The sequence below is a fragment of the Aulostomus chinensis genome, chromosome 6 (genome assembly GCF_037954235.1).
Source record: "Aulostomus chinensis isolate RoL2024-O1b breed Wild chromosome 6, RoL_Achi_v1.0, whole genome shotgun sequence".
NCBI classification, from domain to species: Eukaryota; Metazoa; Chordata; class Actinopteri; order Syngnathiformes; family Aulostomidae; genus Aulostomus; species Aulostomus chinensis.
In genome coordinates this window covers 5,556,156-5,574,846 of record NC_141325.1, presented here as the reverse complement: position 1 = coordinate 5,574,846, position 18,691 = coordinate 5,556,156, and the positions used below count along the sequence as shown (strand labels likewise).

Genomic DNA, 18,691 nt, shown 5'->3' with positions numbered 1-18,691 from the left:
TATTATCTGCTGTTGTATCAACATCTACTGTCCACTCGTCGTCTTCCCTCACACAGCCATGTCCTTTCTTTCCATCATCCTTTTAATATTTCCAGGCCTCTCCCAAGGACAGGGAGTAGTTGGAGGACATCAGTAGATGTTTCTTTCTGTTTGTCATTGGTGCCTTGCACCACCCTGTCACCTACAGACTGAAGTAACCATGGCGAGCATATTTGGGTGTGTGCTTTTGACCTTCAGTGATTAGAAACTGAATCATTTCCTGGTTGCTTTGATACGTGAAGAAAACACTTGTTTCATCGAAATGATCCAATATATTGGTTTATGTTAATATTTGGTCTTTCCAAATGTTTAACTAGTCAACTAGACTACTTACCAGGGTTGTGTGGTAGGGCTGGTCAAGAATGTTCTAAGTAGTGTTGTTAACTCAGCGCGAACTTACCCAGACATGAGTTTACAAAGGTACGTGTGGAGCAAGCAGACGCAGTGAGACGGGTTGATTCTGAAACTGTCACAACAAGCAGCAAGAAGACTGAAACTTGTGTTCATTTATATTAAGACAGTGTACCATCGTGCAGTAATATCTAACAAGGTCCAGCGTGCTAGTGACCAAGTTCGTAGTGAGTAATTTGAGCTTGAGACTAATCCCCTCCGCCTCTGTTCAGCTGCTTCTGGAGCACCTGGAGGCCATCTCCCCAGACCACAACGACCTGCTGCACGAGCTGCTGCAGGACCTGGGGGACGTCCCTGATGTGGAAACGTTGCTTGGTAGGATCAAACCTTGAGAACATTTATCAGTGATGGAATAACTGTGCAGAATTCTTCTACCAGCAATCTGTGAGGCTTCCGCCGCCTCACTGGTTCAGTTTTCAGTATTCAAAAATCACACAAGGGAGTAATTTTAGTAATGATGTTACATGCTATTGCACTTGAACACAGGTGAAGGGGCTGTCCACCCTAATGATCCCAACAGAGACAGCGCTCTAAGCCAGCTGGCCAAAACTGAGATCTCCCTCACGCTGACCAGCAAGTTTGAGCTGCTGGAGGGAGACGACAAAGACTTGAAGATGCTCATGACTAAGTAAGTCTGTTATTGCAGGATGTTGAGAGCAAACGCTTCACGTGAGGCATTTGGTCCAATTGTTTGTGCGGTTTGAGAATTTAGATGTCCTCAATTTAGGCGCTGAAATTATTGTGTTATGTCCACAGAACTGCTCCGAATCTCTCTTCCTTGAGAAATACTTAATACAGAGTGTGACACTGATACATGTATGAATGTTGTGTAATTCTCTGTACTTAACCCTTTTTCGCTGTGTTTGGTTGTGCGCTGTGGTTCAGCCTGTGTCATGTCTTTCCTGCCCTTTAATCATTTCCTGCCCAAACAGGAAGCTGTTTGACAGCTGGAGTTATCTTGACTCTAAACATGTATCCGTCTGCGTGAGTTGTTAAAGTAATGACCTTGTTTTAAACTCAAGTGTTCAGTGGGAAAGAGAATGTGAAAGTAGGAGTTCTGTCAGTTGATATGGCATCTAAGCTGGTGGTAGTTGCAGTTTTCAAGCCAAGTTAATCATCATCATCTGACAAGTAATTATTCGAAATACTGTACAGAACTGACCATAAAACACTCATTGCTGGGGTTATCCATCTATTCTATGTATAATCATAAAGGAAATATATAAGGAAAGACTAAAAAACATTGTATTTGTGTTACAGGACAAAAAAGCTTATAGTTGATGTGATTCGAATTCAAGCTGGAGAGACGTTGCCGGAGATTCTTGAAAACCCTGCGTCTAGCCAACAGGTGAGCTTTTCTCCCTCGTTTCTTTGCCCAAGTGCTCAACAGACATTTTGAAAGAGTCCCTTTGTTTGACTTATAACTTGACTTTTGTCTTGAAGGAGTCAGATCATACTAAGATCGTAGCGCGGCGGGCGGTCCAGGACGCTCAGACACCAGAGGGTCTTAAGAGCAGCCCTGCGATACTGGAGGACAGCCAGCTGCCCCTGGAGCAAAAGAAGAGGAAGATCCAGAGGAACCTGCGTAACTTGGAGCAGGCCGGCCTGGTCACTACCAGCAACAAGTACCAGGACATCATCAATGACATATCCAAGGTTCAGAAGCAGCTCGTCATTTGCAATGAGAGACCCACCTTTTTTGTCAAATATGTCGTATGATGGCGAGCATTCTGTGACGTCTGCTGATGGAGTAAACCCTGTAATTGGCAGGATATTCGTTACCAAAGGCGCTACCGACAGAGGAGGAAGGCTGAGCTGGTGAAGCTCCAGCAGACACTGACGGCACTCAATTCCAAAACGGCCTTCTATCAGGAGCAGATGAACTACTATGACACCTACATCAAGACCTGCCTGGACAACCTCAACCGCAAGTGAGTTGTGACCTTATTTAGTCTACTAGTGAGAACGAAGACGCTCAGAATGATTACTGCTGTCACGTGTGAGGTGTGATGGATGGGCCGATCCTTTTACCCGCTGTTTTATGTCTCTAGGAATTCACGCAGATCTATAAAACTGGACAGCAAAGGAGAAGACAAGGGCAGCAAGAAGTGGAAGCCACAGTCTTTGAAGTACACGGCGGCAAGGCTGCATGAGAAAGGAGTCATTCTGGAGATCGAAGGACTTCAGACAAACCAGTGAGCCGTCTGTGTTCAGTTCTGTTAAATCCAACCCTGGAGTGTTTTCTGTCCTAGTGTGGTGACACCTCTCAGTTTCTGGTAGCACTGTGGACGTATCTTTTTTTTGTGTGTTTCAGCAACAATGGGATCATTTTATTACTGTTCCCAAATGTGTGCTGTGGCGTCACTTTTCCACAACTCTTATGTTGTTGTCCTTCCTCACTCAGGTTCAAAAATGTCATGTTTGACATTTCACCCTCGGAGGAAGTTGGGGATTTTGAGGTGAAAGCCAAGTTTATGGGAGTTGAGATGGAAAAAGTCCAGCTTCATTTCCAGGTAAACATTTCCCCGTGCGTCAGACCAAACAGAGCAGCTCAGTAGCCGACGCTAAAGATTGAGGACAGACGGTTAATTTGCTGCTCTCAGCATCAGGAAATATCAAGGAAGCAGTTCTTTTCCAGGTCAACTGCAGTTGATACACTTGTGTAATTATTCATGCATTTATGTCTTGAGATGTTGAATATGAAAAGGCGAACCAGAGCCACATTGTATCATCGATTCCCCACAGGAATAATCTACCGTGTAAATGACCCTGTCAGATTAGATCAGATTATTCAAATTTAACGACAGAGGTGACGAGTGTGTTTGTCTGACGGTGTGTATTCTGCATGCAGGACCTCCTCCAGCTGCAGTACGAAGGCGTGGCTGTCATGAAGATGTTTGACAAAGCTAAAGTCAATGTGAATCTGCTCATTTTCCTGCTGAACAAGAAGTTCTATGGAAAATGACAACGTACCAACACAAGAAGAGAATAATATGAGAAGCAACCAAAGCGATGGGAGAATGAGATGCCCTCTGACAGCCTACTTTGTTCAAATAAATTCATTTTGTCAGAGTCGGATGGTGCAAGACAGTCTCCTGCCTCATCTGATTATGATTTGATGGCTCAAACCAAAACAAATGTTACCATTCAATTCTTTCTTTTTTTTTTTTTTTTTGGTGATGAGGTAAATGTACTTTTAAGTGTTAAATTTTGGTGTTTTTCTTCTCCTGTCTGTAAAACAAACACTATCGTTTGGTTACTTGTATGTTGCTTGGAATCTCAGAAGAAGAAGCAGTTACGTCAGAAATGGGCAACTTCTCAGCCATCCTAGTTTACCAGTGCCTTTTAATTAAAGTGTAAAAAAAAAAGAAAAAAAAAAGTCTTATTTTAAATAATAAAAATTTTAAAAAGTACAAGTGATGTATTTTTAATGTGAATTATCAATGTATACATGATTTATAAAGCTTGAAATGCATAATAAAAAGCATGTCTGAAACTGATCTACAGTATATTCTTTTCTATAGTCCTTTTGTGTTTTTTTTTGTTTGTTTCCTGCCTCCAGTGTGTTATTCAATTTCTTTATTGGTCCCAGTGCTGACGAAGCTTTGACTGGCTGTTCAGATGTAAATGGTATTAATACACATTATTTCATGTTTGTCCATCCTGGAAAAGCCTACTTTATTATTTCCCCCCCCCCCCCCCCCCCTCAGTTTTCAGTGTGCTTTTGAAGATCTTTCCCTGAAGTACATATGTGATATTTGTATTGCTGGGGAGGAGAGTCGGTGTAGTGAGCAGGAGGCGGGGTAGCTCCCTCACTGAGCTGTAATAACATGGTTGATCCTGGCACAAACACTCGAGTGACTCTGCTGGCAAACCGATAGAGAAATATCAACTCTCTTCTTAGTCTTGAATATTCTGAGGAAATGATTCTCTGTTCTTCATGGCTGCTGGTATTGTTTTCCCTGCACAGCTCAGCATCAGTCTCCACAAATGGTAAGTGTCTCTTTCTCTACATTTAATTTTTTTGTTGTTGTTGTGAAGTTAATGAACCGGTGATGGATGTACTGTAGTCTCACTGGTGCTTATGTGTATCACATCTAAAGCTTTACGTCACCCAGCAGGAGCGAGAAATTATGGATGGTGGTCATTTTTCTTTTCACTGCAAAAGTCATTAAATCCGTCCATGAATTGGTCAAGGATGGCGACAATAAGATTTTTATCTGAGCGAGGGTGTGCCGCATGACTCCCACGTCAAGAGTTCAGCTGCATGTTATATTTACATCACATTTGTGTGACATCTCGACACTCAGAAGCATTCAGAAAAAAAGGCTGTTAGAGGAGGAATATCAAATTCAGGTCTAATCCCAATATTAATCTAATAATGACCTAATCCATACCTAGTTATGATTTAAAAAAAATCATTTCATATTGGGTTTTTTTTGGGGGGGGGGGGTTTGCCTGTCAAGCCCAAATGAATCTGCACTTCGTGTGCTTGGATCACAATGACTTTTTGGCCCACATCCGAGCCAGAAGTGCGGAACGTGGCTCAGACGAGGCCACAAATGTGCCTGTTATCTGGGTAGTTCACACATCCAGCACAACAATTAAATATCCGTCATGACGGAACATAATTCATGCTTCGCAAATCCCGTGTTGACCTGTATAAATTGTGTGTTGGAAGAGCGTTCACTGTGACCTTTATCATGCATGGCCTTTAACCCTTCAACTGGACTGCTGGGTAGGAAGAAGCTGCTGGGGTCTTCATCATGGACTGCTGCAGACACACGTGTTGACCCCTGGTCTTTATGGGAGAACATTGCTGGTGGATTAATTTCAAATTTTCCAGAAAGATAAGAACCACAGTGTTCCGCTCACTTGTATATTCATTCTCCAATAATCAAAGTGGACATTAATAAACCATCTTCATGAATTTGAGGTTTGTATTTCCGGTCAATCTATGTGTTAATTTTAAAGTTTGAATGATCTTTTTTTTTTTTTAAGAACTACACGACAGTCAGACTAGAACTTCTATAATGAGCCACCTGGTTTATTCTGCTCTGTGTTTCTGTCACTGAAGGCTCAGGACCCTCCCTGAGGACCTTTTCTGCTCACACTGTGATAGGCACTCATGATCTGGAGGACTACCTGGACCTGTCCATGTTGGACAGCCTGAGTGACGACGAGGGTTCTGGCTCAGAGTCTCAGCAGGACCCGGTGAGACGGCCCCCTGGCTCTCCCCGCCAGCCCCAGAAGCACTATATTGTCTCAGAGGAAACCAAGAATTTCCTGCAGGGTCACCTGGCAACATGCTTCGTTCCGACTGTGTACACCCTGGTCTTCATCATCAGTGTGCCCCTCAACCTGGTTGCTATGGTGATGTTTGTGCATCAAATCCGTCCTAGGAAACCAGCAGTGATCTACATGCTCAACCTGGCCTGTGCTGACCTGCTGTTTGGCCTGCTGCTCCCCCTCAAGATCGCCTACCATTACCATGGCAACAACTGGATCTACGGCTCCTTCATGTGCAGGGTTGTCACAGCAGCCTTCTACTGCAACATGTACTGCTCAGTGCTGCTCATGATGTGTATTAGCGTGGACCGTTTCCTGGCTGTGGTCTACCCCATGAACTCACTGATGTGGCGTAGCCCCCAGACGGCCTCGGGTGTGTGCGCTTCCATGTGGCTGCTGGCACTCGGAGGAGTATCCCCCCTCCTGTTCTCAGGGCAGACCGCCCATTTACCAGACCTGGGCATCACCACCTGTCATGATGTGCAGGATGCAGAAATACTACAAGCCTACTACCAGTACTTCTTCCCCATCTACTCCTCAGTCTTCTTCTTCATCCCCCTTGTCTTCACCGTAGTGTGTTACACACGTATCATTCAGTCGCTGGCAGCAGCCAACGTACAGAACCGGTCCAAGAAGACTCGAGCTGTGGTGATGGCTGTAATTGTCCTGGTGGTGTTCGTGGTGTGTTTCACTCCGACTAACGTCATCCTGATGGTTCACTATGTCCAACTGTCCCACAGCTCCAGCGACAGCTCCTACCAGGCCTACCTGCTCTCCATGTGTGTGGGGAGCCTCAGCTGCTGTCTGGACCCCGTCCTCTACTACTTTGGCTCCTCGCAGTGCCAGAAACAGGTGGCGTTGCTGCTCAGGTGTAGGCGTCTAGCTCGAAGGGAGAGCAGCTCAGGCACACAGTGTACACGAGCGAGCGGGCGGAGCGCCAGCAGCAGGTCATACAAGATGGAGGATGTTAAGAGCGAGTACAGCAGGCTGGTGCCGCGAATACACACGCCTGGGTGACCGGGGACTCATGATCAATCCTAGTCAATAATCTATATGCATCATGACGGTAGAAATGGCTTAGATGACATCATTCCACACACCAAATAAACTGTTGGTGATTTATCATTATTAGTATTATTCACAGTAAATCAGCTTCACATATACATTAGCGACAGCATTGCTGTTCTGTTTGTGATCATTGATCCCTCCACCTCTGTAGCAGTGAGTACGTTTGATAGGGACATGCAATACTGGATTTCTTCATGCTGATATTTATTGTGTATATACTCTGAAAACCCATGTAAATATGAATTTTTTTAAAAATGAGAAGTAGTTTACCTGTCGTCGTTCTTCTTGGTTTGCAGGATAATATTGATTTGGTATCGATCTAATAGCCGATATCGGCTCCGTTTGTCTCTTCTTTGCTCATCTTCTTTTTTTTTTTTTTGGTGACGATGAAACCAACCATATGGTAAATATATACTTGATGGGCTTTTACAGATCTTTTTGAAATAAAGAAAATCGTTTTCAGTGGTTCAGTCCTGTATTCACAATGTTTACATGTGTTTTTCAGTCTACAGGATACAAAATGTAAAAACATCAGTAAATTAAAACTACTGGCCAAATCAGTTGGGGGGGTAATCCAGTATGGTGCATCCCTTAATGTTTCCTCATCATTGATGAGTGAAGACTGATACTCATACATTTTTAAGAGGTGACCTATAGCAGCTGACAGCATCCCTCCTGTTGGATTGTTTTCACAGCTGAAACTGCTGGAAATGTTACTCTCATATATTTCAGTTGCTCACTGGAATCAAACAGTTTATGGCCGTAAATCTTTAATCTTGAAATGATTACATGTGGTCTGGTTACACTGGTTTTCTCGAAGTAACAGGGTCTCTAATATAAAGGTACAAATTAGTTTTTAAAGTAGGCTGTATCATTAATTGTCTTAAAAAAATGTTTGTGTAAATATCCCAGATTAATAGAGAAGCAGCTACATGTACTCCTCTGCATCTTCAGTCCTCTTGCTGACTTGGCTTGTCATCTTGACACAGTTCTGCAACACAGGAAAACAGCAGAACATAAAGATAAAGAGTTTAAATGAACATGACGGATGACGTTCACGTTCTCAGAGTCTCTTATATAATGTTTACTCCGCATTTCCTCCCTGCCAGCGCTCACATTTTCCTCTTACAGGACATAAACCATCTATACTGCACCAGATGTGGCGTACAGACAAGTTCCACCTCGTGGTCACTTGTGTCCAGTTGCCAGCTTCCATGTTTAGAAGCAAAGAGCGCGACGAGTGAGCTGCTGACCTGTTTGGCCGTCGTAAGTGTGGAAGTTCTCTGGGAAGTTCAGGCAACCGACTTGTTTCTTGAATATTTCAACATCTTTGGGATCTATTTTTCCGGTTCTTGCTGTGAGAGAGAGAAGGAAAAATATAAATCGGTTTGCATGTTAAGAATTCTGATTGTGCAAAAAACGGATTTTAAAACTTGGGCTTACTGAACTGCAGGATGTATCTGCCAGTGATGTCCCCGTTTCGAAAGGTGTCTGTCCAGAGAAGACAGTCGGGGCACGTCTGTAGAATATGTCCTTTATGATCTGAGAGGTTTTCTTTGAGAAGGCAGAGTGGCTGGGCATTATTCATCATTTAGTCTGACGTCTCAGTCACTCCAGGTTAGTCAAAAGATCAGGTCTGTCGTCTGAGGAACTTACTGCGAAACGTGGTTGCAAGTCCTATGACTGTTGCATTTACTTCACCCAAAATACAGCGATCACTGTGAAACGACACATATTTGCATGATATATTTTACTTTCACAAGTGAAATTGCATGTAAGATTTCACCTGGCTTACAAGCAGTGATCCCCCCAACGTAATGTCACAATCTGACTGTCGGAGGTGGGAGACAAGTCGATCCAGGAGCTCTTCAGAGACTCCAGTGCCTTGTGGTAGGGCTTGGGTTCACCAGCTCCCATCACATAAACCCATTTACCAAACACCTGCGTGCAACAAGTCCAGATTTACACAACTCAAGTTAAAATGGTTAAAATTACTTACTGCTGAATGAGACCGATTAGGGATCAGCAGCACATCTTACCTGTTTGGGATCCTCTGGCATAAAAGGAGTGACCAGCTCCTTACAGTCGGGCGCAGATGCATCAGCGAGGGAGGTGAGAGCCAACAGAAACACGACAGGCAGAGCCATCGTCGCTCAGTGAGGACAAGATCAGCAGCACTGCAGAGTTTGTTGCTGAAGCTGTTAAAGAAAACCTCTAACACTGATACATTTCCCTTCAACCCCCCCCCCCCCAAAAAGAGGTTGTTTTGTAAGTGCTAACATGAAGGAGGAGGAGGAGGAGGAGGAGGAGGTTTCACCATACTCGAATGCACCAGTGAAGCTTTTTAATGAGCATGCAGAGTCATGCTTTTACCGAGCTCTGAATGAGCGGCTCAGTCCTCTGGAGCCGGTGCAGCTGACCCCAAATGAACTCAGGCAAAGTGCCACAACTTGTGTTGGACTGTGTGGAGGTTTAGAAAAAAAGAGCTGAAGCTGCTTTTCTTCTGTATAATGACATTTACTTCCCTGTGGCTACTAAGTGGACTCAGTGTGGTAACAACAGTGTGACATCTCCCCCCCTAACAGTAAAGTTACCCGGCAACAGGCTTTGTTGAAGTTTCTGGGAATACCAGGAGAAGATGGTGCATACTATCAATGATGCAGTACTGTGTGGAGATCTTAGACTTTATGACAGGCCACAGCTTCCACTGCAGTCCCCTCATATCTTGGTGGACAGGAGGGGACCTTTGCCTGGTCCTTGGTAGGTAGAGCAACTTCTGTGGAGGTGGTCTTGTGAGTCTGAAAGCTGCTCCGGAGCTTCCCTCCATCTTGTAGCAGCTCTTTGATGAATTCTTCAGTGTTGCTCTTAGCTTCTCTCTGCTTCTCTTCCGTCGGCTCTTCTCATCAGACTCAAGGAAGAACAGTGAAGAGCTGCACTCCTTCTTGATTGACGTCAAGGTGAATTCATACTCAGTCACTCAAAAATGTACCCATATGTCCAGGATGGCCAGAACATTCCTGAGCCAAACCAAAGGTCAACGGTCCGGGTCAGTTGAGCCGCAACGCTGTGCTTCCCCAAAACATCTGTTGATAGTTCGATGAGGAAGGTCACCACTGCTCCACCTTCATAATAAGAAAGCAGATAGAAGTGGCTTCGTATGTGGACTGTGTCAGATGCACTGTGAATCCTGCTCCCTGGGCCCAGCCTCATCAAATAACTCCTCAGACGTCGAGACTTCCTCCAGCAAATTTCAATGGCAAACAGACCAATGATGGGTTTACTGTTTTTTTTCTCTCCTCAATCATTTCCTGAGTTTTATCATCGGTGTTCTTCAGCAACCACCTCTGATAACAACGTATTTGTATGTAAATTCATTGCACAGGACAGACTGAGGTTCTTTTTGGCCTCTTCGCAATGTCTCTTTTGTGTTATTTCCTGCTGATAAACCTTCACCTATCTGGCCTTCTGTCCTCCGGCTGAGTGCTGGTGCTCTGTCAACATCAGAAACCTGTGCAGCATTTTTTTTTTCTCCATACAACACTAAATCTCCTGGAAAGATTTTAGCATTTACAAATCTAACTGTTGATCCGAAATGCTTTTTGTGTAAACGGTCCAAATAAATTATAATAGTAGAGAAAAAAATCCCAAGAGGACTGCACGGCAGGACACTGAAACTGTTTAATTTACCTTATACAACCAGGGGAAACACAAAGCTACTTTTTTTTTTAACAAAAATATGTCAATTTACAGAAAATGAACCATTAATGTGCCAAATAAGGCACAAGTTCTTCAGATGCTACATCCCAGACAGCAATAAGACCACACATTTCAACTGAGTACCACCAAGACACATAAGATCGAACACCAAACCTCGATCCTGACTGGACAACAACAAAGGAAAGGTTAATCTATGATGTATTATAACATGAAGATTATATTTCTACATTTAATATGTGTTATCGAACAGGATTTGTCTGAGGGCTAACGTCCGTGTGGGGTTTGCTTCATTCTGCGGGAGGCTGAGTGTCAATCTCATCGCCCTCGGCATTCTCAGCAGTGGCTGCAGCAGATTCCCTGTCGTCTGGGCACAGATCTGAAATAAAATCATAAATGTTCATGCTGTGCTTTAAATAAAGTAGTTCTGTTCAAGAAAGCGCAGAGGGAAAGTGACCTGTGCCTCCAAAGTAGTACTCTGGAGGGAATTTCAGACACTCTGCCTGCTTCTTGAAGGTCTCCAACTCAGATGCTTCCAGTTGTCCAGTTCGTGCTTTGAAAAGAGGCAAAGGAGACAGTGACAAAGACGGAGACAAATGTCGCTGTAGAGCCTCAAACTTCTCCAATGAGCTCTGAGGAGAGAAATTCAAACTTACTAAAGAGGAAAATGTACCGTCCCTTTGATTTGCCATCAGGGAGAAGGGTGGTATCTTCTGACAGGAGGCAGTCGGCGCAGGTCTCGTAATATTTCCCGTCATGATATGAAGTGTGACCATTGATATTAACTGTGACACATCAGCAAAGCAAAGACATGAAAAGCGTGCCAGACGTGACTTTTTTTTTTCTAACATCTGAGTCAAAGAATGAAATGAAAAATACTGCAAATACTTTGAGACACATACAAGTGGTGTGACTGGTCATTCCTGAGATGCTGGCATTGGTAAGACCCTGAAGACATTTATCCTTCCTGTCATGTGATCAAAAAAGGTACAATCAGCATGAATTCTTCAAAACAGGACATGGCAACAACTAGATGATGCATCGTGTTTGCAGATGGCAGCGTCCGTACAGCCGGTCAGCCCAGTAGAGGGAGATGAGTCCGCTGTCTGAAGTAGCTGCTAGTTCCAGCCACGAGCTGTTCACCTGCACCAGGTCAGCCTTCAGGTCCGGCTGGTCCCACGATGCCACGTGGAGTACCCACTTGCCATAGATCTGACAAACACAAACACGCACACACACACACACACACACACACACACACACACACACACACACACACACACACGCACACACGCACACACACGCACACATGACTGTTTCACGTGGGCTTGTGTGTGATCATATTCAGAAATTATGCAAAGACGTCCAGTTATACATGTTTTATGACCTATTTAAAGACCATTTAACTTTGTTCTTAAAATTGTCCGTTTGAGAAAGGATTTGTATGAGGTTTCAGCATCTCAGTTTTCTGCCAGGAAAAGGAATGACTGTATTTTATTTTCATCATTTGCGATGGTGGAAATTGTTGTCCGATTCAAAATGATTTAAGTTACTTCAAATTGCTGAGATCATTTTCAATCAGGAGTTACATTGTGCACAGCAAGATGAAATTAAAAATGACATTCAAATGTGGGAGAAGTGGTGCATGTTTGAGGTTTAGCAGAGACACACAGGAAAGTAGTTAATTAAAAAAATGGCAAGGTTGCTTTTTAAGTACATTCCTACACATCTACAGAAACTCTTAACACCTCAGGTATGCTAACACACAGCAGTGCACATCAGATCCACGTCACAATCAAAACTCCACGCTCATACTCACGGGGCTGTGGCTGTCCAGCACCAGAGGCTTCACCAGCTCTTTACAGTCCGGTTCAGATGCAGCACCCAGGGAGGCGAAAGCCAGCAGAGCTACAACCAGCTGTGCAGCCATGACTCGAGACAGCAGGCAGCCACAGAGCGACACTAATGTCAGGGATCCTGCCAGCGAGACCCTCCTCAAAGATGCAAGGGTTGTGTAACAGTGGGCTGGGCCACACACACACACACACACACACACACACACACACACACACACACACACACACACACACACACACACACACACACACACACACACACACACACACACACACGCACCAAAGGGACAGACCAGTTCACTTGTCACATCTAGTCAGCAGGAGCTTTTGTGTCCTGTTTATCCTGTTACATAACAGCCAGCTGGCAGAGTCTGAATTAAGGGACCCCTGCTTCTTTCAATATGTGAACATTCCCCTGCAGTCACACACACAAAGGCAGAGAAAAGACACACACACACACACACACACACACACACACACACACACACACACACACACACACACACACACACACATTCAGAGAAATATCTCCCCCACTGGCCTCACTCTTTTCAGCAGAGGTGATGGCTACAAACATTTCCTCCCATAAACCACCTTTATTTCCAATCCAAGACACAGAATTTGTAGAAACATGAGCAGCAGTGCTCATATTACAGTTCCTGTAGTCTTTCATTGTTACGTATGTGCCCAGAATCCATTAAGAGGAGCCAATCGTATGAACAAGAACTCCGCGGAGTAGGATGCTGGACCGAGGGGTTCCAGCTTTCTGTGAATAACCTTTCAACAAGTGAGCAACCTGCTTTTCCTCTCTGGCGCAAAATAAAAGCACCATTTTACCAAATGACTTCATCTTGAAGAAACAGTTTTTGAGCTTTAAAGGAACATTTCAGAGACCTGAGGATTCATATTGATAGGAGGAATGTTGTGTTCATGTTAATAACATGTTAGTAACAGTTCACTATTGAGGGATAAGAAAAAACAGGACCAAACAGAACCTTCAACATTCATCAAACATGCTGTTCAACCGCTGACGTCTACATGGACAGATATTGTGGGATGTGTGGACCAGGTCAGAGTCTGAGGTGAGGACAGAACCGCAATCAGAATACCTTTTAGTATTTGTTTGCTTTGGGACATTTGTCAATATTGGTTAATAAATCAGCGATTACATCCCAGGGAGGCATATTTAGGGTTACAGCTCTGTCACAGCAAACTTAGAGCTGCAGAGTGTCCCGCGATTCCCTGAGAATGTGGGTTTGTTTTTGACGTTTTCTGCTTTTACTGCTGAGGAGGCAATAAATAATCACCAGCATCACGTCATCCCACAGAAAGAAGTCCTTAATGATGTTCGCTGGATTGAGGGTTTATGTACGGAGGCCTGGAGTGGCCCTTAAGGGAGGAAACATTTATTGTGGGTATGAAAAGAAAGAAAGAACCATTTTGAGGCCACATGTAATGACTTGTCTAGTTATTTTATATTTTTGAACATGTTATATTTCATGGCCTCAAAATAATTAAATTGTAGGAACAAGTTATATCCTTTGGCCTGAAATTGGACTAAAATCAAGGTAATTGTAACTAAAAGATTCCTGTTTTTGATGCATTTTAGAGATTCTCAGGCCAAATCAAGCCTGGAAGAGATGTTATTTAACTTTCACTCTGCAGAGAATGTTTCTGTGTTTCATGGGGAACAGAGTCTCTTAGGAAAGCTGGTTGTTAGGAATGTAAATGTACCTCTCCTCTGGGATTAAAAAAAAGTTAGAGATCCACCATCCTTTTCTGATTTCATGGAAATTTTACAAATTCAAAGAGGTGTGCTCTGAAGCTCAAGTTTCTCACGAACAAACTGCTGCTGTGCATCCGGCCAGGGGCCCCTGACAACAGGGAAACTCCAGTGGTGTGGAGGATGAGGCAGGGAGGAAGGTTTTGGACTCCTCTAAGACACAAACACACACACAGACACACACACAGACACACACACAGACACACAGACACACACACACACACACACACACACACACACACACACACACACACACACACACACACAGAGTTGCCACAAATGCTCTCAACCATTTTCACTTCATTTCACAAATTATGCTCAAACGGTTCCCTGTAAATAACTTCTTTGGCATCAAAAGTAAAATACGAACACCAAGAAACAACACCAAATATGGATTAATGCAAAAACACTAGCATACAAATAAACTATGACTCGACCGTCATGTCAACACATGTGAACACAGTTACTGTACTTGCACTTGGTTGTTGAAAGTTATTTTCAGATGTTAAGAGGCAGAAATTCGGTGTATCACATCAAACCACCTGCAGGGGGAGTGAGGTATCCTCTCTGTGTCTCCACTGAGACACCTGTGATACAGGAGTGTGTCTGCAGGTGTCAGAGGAGATGTGACGTCAAGGTGAAAACATATTCGTTATCTGGTGGTCTCCTTCCTTTCCATGCGTGGAGGTCGGGGACAGTGCAAGTAGGAGGGGGTGGTTAAAGACGGTTGGTGTCGTTCCTCTACACCTCTGATGAAAGGCTTCAAGGAGATGGTGGGATTACATCATAAAAGTTACAAAAGCTTAAGTGCACAGGTCAAAGCCTAGATGCAATAAAGGTACAGGTAATGTTGTGTGGAGGACTAGGATACATGTTTGTGGGTCAGAGATAAATCCTAATATGATGCAGGAGAAATTGCGTGGTCTTCTGTCCCACCCTGCTGGAGTCTCGCTCAGATTCCCTCCTACCGTCTCCTCTGTTTGGCAGAATGAATTATTCCCTCTGCGAGTGATTGTCATCTTTCTCTCTCTCTCTCTCACTTTGATGCCAGAGAGGGGGAGAGATGTTCCCTGCAATGTGCAAAATCAGAGATATGATGTGCGTTCTCACCTTGTTGAGAGCATTAATAAGAATCTCTGCGCTGACTTCAAAGTTCCTTCAGTCGTTTCTTTTAATAATTGGGCCTGTGAAAAGGTGTTTCTTATGACTGTAACTTCAGGTGTAACAATGCTCTGATAATTTACTCTCATCCTTTACTGTAAATTGTGTCAAGGCAGTCACCATTTCCTCACATGGAAACAATGATGTCCTCACGTTCATGATGAAAGGATTTGACTCCTTCTGAGAGCCGCCAGGCAGCTCCAGCTGGCAGTTAAAGCCACACATAACAATGTGTGTCCTGAGCGTTGTACCACCACTTCTGTGCAACTCCACAACGCAAAAAACGGCTGGCCGTGTAAGCGTAGCTTCTAGCTACAGGTGATTCACAGCTAACAACTGTAGAGAAAAGCAAAACTGTCCAAAAACATCCATTTACAAACTCTTCATCTCCCACATCCAGCGGCGCGCTCACTAATCCACTAACACTTTGATATTAGCTAAGAACAAACAGTAACACTTCTGGCTTGTCTCTCATTTACGGTAGCGCCAACTGTGACCAGCTGGTGCTTTCATCTGATCCAACGTGACCCCGCTCATTCACAGTGGCGCCAAACCTTAAGTGTGATATTTTGTTTTTATACGCGGTTTGGGTGAAATACCGTGACAAGGACCTTGTTTCAGGCATTTTAGGAGGAAGAGGCTCCCCACTCACATTTATCAGCTGGTGGCTGAACGGGATGTTTCTGTTTCCAAACTCAGATCGATCCTCTTTCTTGGTAAAACCAGCAGCCTTCTCTGATGCTTTCACCCGCTGGTTTTCTGCTGTGACTCTTTGTCTCTCAACACACTCCTGCGCATACACACCTTCCTCACAAATGACAGAGTGGACTCTTGGATTACGGGAAGAGAAGCTTTATATCAGCATATTCAAAACCCATGAAATACTTCTCTGTATATTTACAAAAACATAATACAAGAATTAAAAAAAGAGAAAATGAACGCATCACAAATGGAGTCCCACAAACTGCCACAAAACATGATCCAATTTACAAACGCATCTTCTTCTACTCCCACTTATGGCTTCAAACTCAAAAATAAAATGTCATGGCGCATCATCAGTCCATCCCTCCCTTTTGCAATGATCCTCTCCAGAATTTTCTTTAAATAATAATATTAATAATATTAATAATAATAATAATAATATCAAATACACATACAAGACAGGGGAGCTACATTTGTGAGCTGTACACTTCGCAGTAGGGAAGGGAGAATGCAGGCACGTCAACCTTTTTGTACATGATGATTATACAACTTGGGCAGTGAAAAAAGTTGATTAAAAACAAGCTCATTTTTAGATTTCTGTACCAATGAACCTTCCACGTCACACTGATATCACAGTTTATCCGGATGACAGAAGGATGAGGGGCAAAGGTGACTTCAGAGGGTCGGATCTTCCAGTTGACCTCCCCTGCTCTCTCTTCTTTAAATATGTTACATCTGAACTCTACGTCAAGATGTGCACTCGTAGTTCAGCACTGTGACACAAAGTCACCAGAGAGAGACGTTGGCTAACAAAAGCAACAAATCATATGGCTTTGGGTTCAATGTCCTACCTTGTCAGAAAAGAGGAAATGAGTCATATTTGCCTTCATCTCTCTTAAACTTTGTCCTGTTTGCTCAGTTAAAATTCACCTCTACAGCTGAATTACAACACACCAGCGCAATGCATCTCTTCCTTGTGGGAAAAAAAAAACCGGGCAAATACTTAATCTGTGATAGTCTCCTTTTCCCACTAAATGTCCATTTAACATTCAAATTCAAAAGGAATGACTGGGCTGAGGACTTTTGGCAAATTATCACCAGACGATTGTGAGCCGCACCTCGAATAAAGGTGATGCAGGCTGAAAGTCGTTTACGTTTCAGCATCTGTAGCCGAACCCGGAGATGCAAATCAAAGGATGAGAGGACAGCCGATTCCTGGACGCATCAACACAAGCAGAAAAACACAGTGTCCTTGGTGGTCTTGAGCTTGAGTCAACCACAAATACCTGCAATCAAGTTCAACGTCACATGATTGTAACGTGTCCCCGTTTCTCTTTAGTGACAGACGCGTTCAGAAAAGAACAAAACAGTAGTATTGAGTTTGATCATCAATCAAAGGTGTCTTGAGAATATTCATATAAACAGGGTACTGGCCTTTTGGTTTGGGGCACGAGCTCTCTGATATGATGCAAAAGGCAGAAACGTCTTTCAGTGACAGGAGACTGTGAGCTGCTACAAACACACAGGGGCAGATGTACTAACACGTTAGGTGGAATTTCAACGCAATGTGCACCTAAAAAGGCAGTAGAGCATGTTTTTGTATCCCGCCTGCTGGAGAAGCTCAGAAAGGCAAGTTGGGCTCTTCCCACTCAGGCATTCACGTCTTCATGTGAGAGTCGAGAGACGCGCGAGACTGTTCTACAAAAACAGAGGAGGAGAAGATTATATATTCTGTTGCATGTATCAAAACTGCTGGAAAATCACACGTTTGCTCTGCAGTGAAATTCCTCCAACTCCTGAACGCAGATGCACTCTTGTTGCATTTACAGGAGGGAGCAGGATTCTGTGCACCAGTTTTATTCATTTGTAAAAGCAACTTTTGTTCTTATTTGCCTTCTCGTGTCTTGCTTTCACGTCCCTTCAGCACAGGTATCCAGTGTGGATCAGACCGCCTCTTTCTGTCCACTCATGATATGGAAAAAAAACATATATATACACACACACACACACACACACACAAACATATATATATATATATATATATATATATGTGTGTTTTTTTTTAAATCAAAACAGCGCCTGCATATGTGGAGGTGCTGTCCGGCTTATGTCAGGTATACAAATCTGAATCATTATTGTAATTATCATTATTATTATCATTATTGTTATTAAAGCTATTATCTCTGTGATTCATCGTGATGTCGGTCAGTTGTTCCATGATAAGTGATGTGCAGGTTTTGTAAATTTAATGCAAAATCAACGCTCTCTTTAATTTGACCGTCGCCGTTTGCACTTCGCTCTCTGACGTCCGTACATCTGCCCTGCAGTATGCAAATATACAGAATTCTCCTCCAGGTGGTCAGAATGTGGTTCCTTTGTACAGTCTCATGATTGCGGGGAAAGAACTGATGAAAGTCGAAGAGTCATCACGTAAAATGGGAGAAGTAAGAAGATACGTGGACAGAAACCATGGAGGGGAAGGGTCGGGTGGGTGGGGTAGAAGAAGGACGAAGCCCAGCGCCGCTGTCCTGACTGGGCGGGTGGAGAAAGAGTCCCTGGTCAACATGACATCAGATCCTACTCCGCTTTTTACCAACTCAGCATTCAGAGTGAATGATGGACCCGCCTCCAGAGATTTCACACGCTCATCGTCATGTTTGGAGAATAC

The 18,691-nt window shown here is 43.7% G+C and overlaps 5 protein-coding genes across 6 annotated transcripts in view; 2 read left to right on the top strand and 3 right to left on the bottom strand.

The window, feature by feature from the left end:
* Positions 1-3,952, top strand: part of iqgap2 (IQ motif containing GTPase activating protein 2) — a 31,400-nt gene extending 27,448 nt beyond the window's left edge. The window contains exons 31-38 of the mRNA XM_086205982.1: positions 663-765; positions 937-1,078; positions 1,711-1,798; positions 1,894-2,106; positions 2,221-2,381; positions 2,502-2,645; positions 2,855-2,963; positions 3,302-3,952. Of these exons, the coding sequence (XP_086062108.1) occupies positions 663-765; positions 937-1,078; positions 1,711-1,798; positions 1,894-2,106; positions 2,221-2,381; positions 2,502-2,645; positions 2,855-2,963; positions 3,302-3,415 (1,074 nt within the window). The 3' untranslated portion in view covers positions 3,416-3,952. The remainder of the gene's footprint in view (positions 1-662; positions 766-936; positions 1,079-1,710; positions 1,799-1,893; positions 2,107-2,220; positions 2,382-2,501; positions 2,646-2,854; positions 2,964-3,301) is intronic.
* A 360-nt stretch (positions 3,953-4,312) lies between these two features.
* f2r (coagulation factor II (thrombin) receptor) lies at positions 4,313-7,403 on the top strand. 2 transcript variants are annotated; one of them, XM_086205978.1, is made up of 2 exons: positions 4,313-4,443; positions 5,528-7,403. In XM_086205978.1, the coding sequence occupies exons 1-2, from the start codon at positions 4,374-4,376 to the stop codon at positions 6,754-6,756; spliced, it is 1,299 nt and encodes a 432-aa protein (XP_086062104.1). In that variant the 5' UTR covers positions 4,313-4,373; the 3' UTR covers positions 6,757-7,403. The 2 variants fall into 2 exon arrangements, with proteins under 2 accessions (XP_086062104.1, XP_086062105.1); XM_086205979.1 differs by lacking the exon at positions 4,313-4,443 and adding an exon at positions 5,110-5,386.
* On the bottom strand, positions 6,955-9,048 carry LOC147259793 (uncharacterized). The gene is made up of 6 exons (XM_086205981.1): positions 8,847-9,048; positions 8,603-8,748; positions 8,464-8,525; positions 8,251-8,361; positions 8,061-8,162; positions 6,955-7,798 (listed from the first exon to the last, which is right to left on the bottom strand). The coding sequence occupies exons 1-6, from the start codon at positions 8,952-8,954 to the stop codon at positions 7,758-7,760; spliced, it is 570 nt and encodes a 189-aa protein (XP_086062107.1). The 5' UTR covers positions 8,955-9,048; the 3' UTR covers positions 6,955-7,757.
* A 1,413-nt stretch (positions 9,049-10,461) lies between these two features.
* LOC147259792 (saxitoxin and tetrodotoxin-binding protein 1-like) lies at positions 10,462-12,529 on the bottom strand. The gene is made up of 6 exons (XM_086205980.1): positions 12,341-12,529; positions 11,591-11,733; positions 11,424-11,488; positions 11,178-11,306; positions 10,979-11,074; positions 10,462-10,900 (listed from the first exon to the last, which is right to left on the bottom strand). The coding sequence occupies exons 1-6, from the start codon at positions 12,449-12,451 to the stop codon at positions 10,812-10,814; spliced, it is 633 nt and encodes a 210-aa protein (XP_086062106.1). The 5' UTR covers positions 12,452-12,529; the 3' UTR covers positions 10,462-10,811.
* Positions 12,530-16,157: 3,628 nt separating this feature from the next.
* The window catches only part of LOC147259791 (single-stranded DNA-binding protein 2), a 59,636-nt gene continuing 57,102 nt past the window's right edge, over positions 16,158-18,691 (bottom strand). The window contains exon 17 of the mRNA XM_086205977.1: positions 16,158-18,690. Within this exon, the coding sequence (XP_086062103.1) occupies positions 18,661-18,690 (30 nt within the window). The 3' untranslated portion in view covers positions 16,158-18,660. The remainder of the gene's footprint in view (position 18,691) is intronic.